The 7,788-nt window shown below is 30.3% G+C and overlaps 1 protein-coding gene across 3 annotated transcripts; it reads right to left on the bottom strand.

The window, feature by feature from the left end:
* Window positions 1-1,936: 1,936 nt before the first annotated feature.
* LOC111305433 (RPM1-interacting protein 4-like) lies at window positions 1,937-6,739 on the bottom strand. Of its 3 annotated transcripts, none has more exons than XM_089750319.1 (4): window positions 6,228-6,739; window positions 3,086-3,655; window positions 2,355-2,549; window positions 1,937-2,249 (listed from the first exon to the last, which is right to left on the bottom strand). In XM_089750319.1, the coding sequence occupies exons 1-4, from the start codon at window positions 6,231-6,233 to the stop codon at window positions 2,220-2,222; spliced, it is 801 nt and encodes a 266-aa protein (XP_089606445.1). In that variant the 5' UTR covers window positions 6,234-6,739; the 3' UTR covers window positions 1,937-2,219. The 3 variants fall into 3 exon arrangements, with proteins under 3 accessions (XP_089606445.1, XP_022758709.1, XP_089606444.1); XM_022902974.2 differs by lacking the exon at window positions 6,228-6,739 and adding an exon at window positions 6,054-6,208; XM_089750318.1 differs by lacking the exon at window positions 6,228-6,739 and having other exon boundaries at window positions 3,086-4,032.
* Between the last annotated feature and the right edge of the window lie 1,049 nt (window positions 6,740-7,788).

Below are 7,788 nucleotides of genomic sequence, written 5' to 3'. Positions count from 1 at the left end.
TGGTTTTTGAATTTTGGGGATTTTGTTGAAATTTGAATTGTTTTGAGCGACCGCGAAATTTTGGCGCTCTTAAGTTTGACTGACGCCGTCAGATTGTTGTTCTTTGTTATCCGTTTGCTTGCTTTAAAAATCAACGGTCAGGATTGAATTGCTTTTGCGTAGAAAATGAAATAAAGGACAAATGGTACTGCCGACTGCGGAACGTGTTAAAGTTTCGCTTGTCTACAACTTGTAACATTGTAGATTTTAGATGGCCCGGTCAATTTTGACTTTTTTTCTTTTCCAATTTAATAACTGCATCTCAAAATTTGAATTAGAAAATTGACTTTGATTCAAGCAACATTAAGCAAGTCTGATTCAAATTGTAGCATCTGTAACTTTCTCTTATAGTTAAATTACGACCTCATACTTATATAATGGTATCTTTTAAAAATAATGATCGAATAAATTAACTATATTAAATTTTGAATTTAATCAAATCAATAATTTCAAACTCCTAACAATTATATCAAAAAAATACATAATTAATCATCTATTGGCAGGTCAAAGCTGTGAAAAATGAGATTAAATGTAGATTGCAACAGATCGAGAACTGATTTCAATTTTATATAATAGATATTTGAATCTAATCCAATTTAATATTAAAATATTATTTTTATATTCAATTCAATTTATATGTGCATAAATTAAAATCTCAAACGTTTTAATTTAAAATTAATAAAATATTATTTTTTAAATATAAACATAAAATTAAACAAATAATAAAAAATGTTATATATATATATATATAACCTAACCTGAAATCAGATTAAAAAAAAAAAAAGACTCAATAGGGTCGGATTGGGTTAAAATCTGATGAATTTGGATTGGATTGCCAACCTGATTCGAAGCTTAAAGAAAAAATACATGCCGTGAGCCTGATGCACTGATACCTGATTCCTTACATCCTAATTCTATTCATCCATTATCCATGCCTGGTTAATAGTAAAAACAAAACAATGGTAGCTTATCGAAGCTCCTTTAATTCTACATTTGAATAAATATTAATAAAAAAAATTTTAAAAAAATTTTAAAAAATAATAAGATGATACATGTAACTCTTATTTAGATAATTAAAATTAATAAAAAAAATTAATAATTATTGTTTGGATAGATAATGAAAAAAAAAATCAATTATAATAATTCTTTTCAATTATAATTTTTTATTGCTTGTAATTTTAGAACACTCATGAATCATAATATATTTGTTATTTTGTACAGTTATTATTATATCAATGATTTTTAATCAAGTGAAACAAAAAAATATTTTACAAATATATATTAATAAATTTTGAGTTAATCTGATATTTCATAAATCTAAAAAATATATTTATTTATATTTAATCATTTATCAAAATCAAATCATCAAAAATTATAAAAAAATTTTATATTGAAAGATATATATGAAACTTAAAAAATATATAACTTTGAAAAAAATTTTAAGATTATTATGATCTACTTAAATTTTTTTTACTAAACTTTTAGTATTAATAAAAATATAAACATAATAATATTTTTATAAAAAAAAAAATTTCAACTTTACTTTCTTTAGCTTTAGCTTTTTCTCCGAATTGAATATTAAAAAATTTGAGTTTATAACGAAAACAAAAATTATTTGATTTTCATTTTTTTTAAATTAAATATTTATCCAAAAGGAGGTTTTGTTTCCTTTACTTTACTTTACTTTCTTTTTCTTACTCTCCCATCAATCCAAACTAACTTAAAAAAAATGATGAGCACTGAGTAGGTTTTAAAACAGGAATGAATGTGTCTGTGGCAATTGGCAAACAGCCTAGAGTTGAAACAATTATATGAGCGGATAACCTAGTTAAAAACTTCAATCACAGCACTCTCAGTTTGGAAGCGCAAATATGGACACCATACATTTAGAATACAATTAAAGAATCTGCATCTGGTGTTTTCTAACCAAAGATAACTGCAATGTAAAGTGGTATAGGTACACAAAAGACAAGCTAAGAGTGAAAAATAGATGATGACAGAGAGAAAGGCGAAAAATACATGTTTACCAAACAGAATACTATGTTCATCATAACAAAAAAAGCACACATACGTAGAGATAGCAACCGCGACTTCACTGAAATTACTCTGTGTTGAAGGAGCCTTCAATGTATTTACAATATTGCACACAACTTATAAGAAAACCACAAATTCACAGGGCCTCATTTCCTGCACCATGGAAGGCAGCAACTCTGGGGGAAATGAAGAAATACAAAATTAGGAATTGTGTTTATAAGATTTTCAGAGACTAGAGGCACAGCAATCAAAGTGTTTGGTGAGGTTCCCAAACAACATACCTTAGCACTGCTATTAGTTGGCTTCCGATTCCGATCAGTGTTGTATGGAGATTGCTCACCCGGCATGCCCGGTACCCTGCCCACGTTGTTCCTCTCTTCTCGCACCTTATTAAAAATGTGAGTATAACCATCAGCTGATGCTGGGTTGTTCTCATCCCAGTCACCAAATTTTGGAACAGCAGCACCTTTTTCAGGCTGTGACATCAGATACCAGATTATTAGTGACAAGCTTTATGAAAATAACAAACTTAAATAAAGTGACATTTTTTACATTTGGATCAATTTGTCTCAAAAGGAGTCATCATCTGGGGAAAGGGCAAAGAGGAGATATAAAAGCAAAGGTTCACAACATCAATCCCAAGCCGAATAAGACAGGCATAATGCATTACAATTATGATGCTTTATCAAGTTGTACAAAAATATTCAAGTAAAAGAAAAAAATTTCCTACTGGATGAGAACATGATCTAAGATAGAGAAGGTTTTCATGAGGCAAGTGCCGTTTAGGCTGCCAATCCAGAAGACTTCAAGTTGTTGATAAGCTATGCATATGCTATGCTTTACGTTTGAACCTTTTAGGAAAAGAAGAAAAAGAAAATGAAGAAAATTATTAAGCAACATGTAATAAGAAGGAAATGGAATGGCTTTTTCAAGCCAACCAGTAGATCCACAACATTTATTTTTATGCCATTTATGACAGAATAAAATGACAGGAAGAAGAACGATAATTTACGCTTTCATCGCCTCTAGTACTTGGCCTCAATCTGGATCTCCCAGGAGTACCATGGCTACTATCATATGAAGTCTTTCCTTCCCATGCAGGTGATGCCATGCTACCACTCCCTGTGATCCGTGCCCGGTGATGGAGTGGTGATTTATCTATGCTGTTTTCAGATCCAATACTTGGTCTTGTAGGTCGTTTTGTGGCTTCACCAGAACTTACTCCACGACCATAACGTGAAGCTGTAGAGTCCCCAGAAGCTCTACGGTTGACATTGTCATGACGTGCTGGAGAGTCAGCATAGAGTCTGAGTTCACCTTCTTCCCTGCTCCTTCCACGCTCATGTGCCCTTCTAGCAGGTCCATGTCCTACCTGTTCATCCAATTCTGGTTTTGCTCTTGAAGCAGGAGGAGCACTAGATGGAGCTACATAATCGTGATGTAAGTCTGGGCTCTCTTGGGGATCGTTCGGGTTTACAATCTTTCCTCCACTGCGACCCTGACGGGCCTTATCGAAAAAAGTTGTGTAGGGAACGTTCTCTTCATTCTCCCAATTGCCAAACTTGGGTACATGAGAACGTTGCTGCAACGGCAACAAAAGCTTGTTATTAGATAAGACAAAAGCAAAATTCTCCTTTATCATCAATGAGGACAAAGATTAGCAGATCAGAGATGGACCAAAAATAATTCCAAGATCCTTACACCTAAAGATGGCTCAAAATAGGAAAGCCAGAAGATTTTCCACAAAGTTCAAATTTCAGGGTAAAACACTATATTTTATCACCTCAAAAGAAATCAAACACGCAATGAATTTGTGATAATAGACAATACATGTCTTATTGTCAACAAACAAAAAGAAGAGCATGTATATAATTTAATGTTCACCAAGAATTAATTTTGGCTAATACATGTTCAAAAGTGGCATAACTCTTAAGCTTTCTGTCTTCACACTGCTTAAAAGCTTGCCTCCATCAAATTGTTCAAAGTTGTTCCAACATTTTAAATATCAATTGAAGAGTAAGGCTGGAAAGATATTATTCTTGCTAGAAGTAAATCAGACAAAAAGGTTTTCTGTATTGCAGAGTGTGATCAATATAATTATTGTTTTTATTTTATTCAATCAATGTTGAATCTACCTAGCCCGTTATTTTCATGGAACCTAAGGTTGAATAGAATACAAGTTCCACCAATTCATCTTCCATTGGATAATTCATTTGGAAGATTCAGAAAACCAAATGAGCACCACAGAAAGTTACCATTCTAGTATGAACTTAAATAAGGATGAAATAAGGGACAGTCAGGCAGGAGAAGAAGTAATCTAATTATGCTTCTTGTCATAGATGTATAAATGATGTTTATATGGTTCCAAAAGATTTTTAGTTACAACAAAATTACATAGATCGGGAAGATAAGAATATGCAAGTGAACAGAAGATAGCTTAAAATCACTTTCATTTGATTCAGAAACTGAACACAAATCTAAAATTTCTAACTATGAAACTTCCAATAAAGTTTTATTCTGCTTGGATAGGAGGTGATAAAAATAACTGACCAGGAAATGCATTTGGCCATTGACCAAATCCAAAGGCTTATTTAGCTGTTTTGATTACTTTTATCAAAACAAGTGAAAAGGATTGTTCATAAATTAGGTAAAAAACGATGAACAAGAGGGACAAATATGCATATAATGTGTTACTAATCCCCTTTTGCAGGTCATACAGCACACCAGTGGTAAAAAAAATGATATTCAAGCTCCTCCGGCAAAAAAAAAAAATCCTTCCACTGTTAAAGCTAAACTCTAAAACAAGAAAGTACCTCTCAAAAAAGATTAAAGAATAACTCTTAATTTTGAACATCAATTTCATCTTATCAAACTAGCTAAGAAGACAAATTCAGGTCTCAGGCAAAAGGGCTCCTAAGAGGTCATTGCACTACATCACTAAACAATAGAACACCCTATCAAGATATTAGAAATGCAAGTAATATACTATCAACTAAATGCGACTTTGTAAACAGCACATGTTTAATCAATGGAAACAACTCAGAAATCAAACAAATCTGCTTGAACCCTCTTAATTCACAACACTAAGTTTGTTCAAATAAAAACAATGAACTCGAGTAGAAGATAAACACTTTAGTATTATGTAAATATAATGAAAAATTTTTAATGAAGTCCTGAAGTGGTCCCTCTATATGAACATTAGATAATGATCATTATTGGTTATGAATTTTGACAACAATATTGAGGTATTTTCCTGTTTAAGGTGCTTTGACTCACATCCTTCTTTTGTGATCATAAGAAACTAGTGGAGATAGGCACATAGCTATCAGTAAAACTTACCTAATATTTGTCACATGAAGTCCATCGGTGCAATATTAATCAACACATGTGTCATCCAATAAGTAACTGACAGGAAATAATGGTCCTAATCAAAGGGCTCACATAATCAACATAATCCATCGTAAATAATAAAAAAAAAAAATCTAAACCAAATTATTCCTGTTCTCTATTTTTTCATATTCTTTCTGGATTCATAGTCATTCTACAACCTTCTCCACAAGCAAACCCCTCTAGCAATCAAGAGGAAACTTAAATTTTAAATTGTGAATTTTCTTCATCTTCTTTATCCTTTTTAATCCACATTGTCAGATGCCTTAATTTTTGCATTATTATTTATCAATTTAAAAAAAAAAAACAAAATTTTATAAGGTAATTTGATCCATATTTTGGAAACTATACATCATAAAACCAGATCAACAAAATAATCAGTCATGTTTTATATAAGTTCATCCTAAAATACATCAATAAAGAATCAACAACATAAAAGACCATAGTCTCAACCATTCTAAGCTTATTTCTATAAATCAATTACGTCAAAAAAAAAAAAAAACAAAATTCATTATAAAGAATCTCAAATAGATCATATAAAAACTCAATTAAAGAACTAAAAAAATAAAAAGCAACAATCTTGCTTAGCTTACCTGATAAAATAAAAATGACATAACACAACAAAGCAAAAAAATTCACAATTTCCATCTTTCTTTCGTCTTTTGCAAGTTTCTCAGGAAACAAACAGAAGAATAATGTAAACTAAACCAAAGCAAAAACTACAAAAGAACCAGAAAAAAAGAAAAAGATAAAAGATAAAAGCTTACTGCCATTTCTCTCTTCAGCAAACTTGACAAAGAACAAGACCCAGAATCCACAAAAGAACAAAAAAAAAAAATCAGCTTCTTTTGCAATCAAACAATTACAAACAAAACCCGGAAAAAATAAAAAACAACAAAAAACTTTTTAAAGAACCATCCAACCCAAATTCAAAGATAAGAAGAGAAAAGGAGATAAATAAGGGAGAGAGATGAAGCGAACTTTAGTGAGAGAAAGAGAGAATTTAGAAAGGAGAAAAAATAGAGAGAGAGAGAGAGGTTTATCAACCATGGACCGGCGCCACCGGTTATGTTTGACCATTCTCTCGCCCTCTCTTTCTCTCTGTAAAAATCTCCGTTTCTTCTCAATTTCAGATGTCTTTCTCAAGTCTCAACCAAGTCGCCGTATGTTTCCGTATGTTTTGGCTTTTTTTTTTTTTCTAATAACTTGGTAGCGGGTAAATTTCCACTCCTTCCACACCAGTGTACAGCCGCTCCCCATCCATTCGCAGCTGTCATTGGCGATTGGAAGGAATAAGTTTGGTGCAGAGGATAGTGGTCTTAACTCTTAAGGCTCTGCTGGCAAACTGTTAAGAGTCAAAAATTTAACGCCGTTACTGTTAATGGCGGCTGACTTGTCCTAAAATCTGAGAGTCTGTCTTTTTCCACGGTTAATATTAATATTTTTTTATTTTTTTCTTTGTCGGCTTCTATGCAGACCTCTCTGGTTCCATTCCAACTATTCAAAACTTTTTTAAATATTGCTAAATTTTTTTTCCCAAACTAGAATTTTAATTTAACATTTGGTTTTTGTAAAATTTAAAAGGAAACAAATAAGCACATGTTGTCCATTTTTGGAATTTTCCTTTTCGGTAATATTCTTATTATGTTATTTTTGGAAAATTTTGATGGTTTGTTTTGTAGATAATATTTTGTTTATCAAATTTATGTGGCTTTTCCAATATATTATAATGATTAAATTAATTCTTTTTAATTATCTAATCATAATTATAAAGGAAAATGCATATTTTTATAAAAAAAATCACAATTTAAAAAAAGTACATGTTACATTTTGAATTTTAAATTTATTAAGTATCAAATGAATTAAAATTAAAATTTAACATGCTGCATATTTATCTTGTCTTTTTTAACTATAATTGTAATAAAATATAAATATATGAACTAATGTAAATTCAAAAAACAAATACTAATTTCTTTGCAATTGGAAGTTAATTATAGAGTTTGAAAAAAGAAATAAGCAATGAAACTTACTTTTCTTGTTCTGATAAAATTTCTTTGAAATTGGGGAATCATAGAAGTTAAACTACTAAAGACAATTGTCAAATACACCTATTTATTGGTAAAGTTTCAATTTTCTTGGAGTGAGAAATTGAATAATGTCATTTGAAATCTCTTTTAATTTTAATATCTAATCTTATTAAATTATTTAAAGTGGTATTATTCAGATTCAATAATTTAAAATATTATATATTTATATAATGTAAATACGATATAAAAAATAATACGATTTAAAATTTTATTAATAATTATATATAAATTTAATAAAAAA

The sequence above is a fragment of the Durio zibethinus genome, chromosome 21 (assembly GCF_047325235.1).
Source record: "Durio zibethinus cultivar Kanyao isolate XHJ-2024 chromosome 21, ASM4732523v1, whole genome shotgun sequence".
In the NCBI taxonomy this organism is placed as follows: domain Eukaryota; kingdom Viridiplantae; phylum Streptophyta; class Magnoliopsida; order Malvales; family Malvaceae; genus Durio; species Durio zibethinus.
The sequence above is the reverse complement of the archived record's forward strand: the minus strand, read 5'-3'. Positions and strand labels throughout refer to the sequence as shown.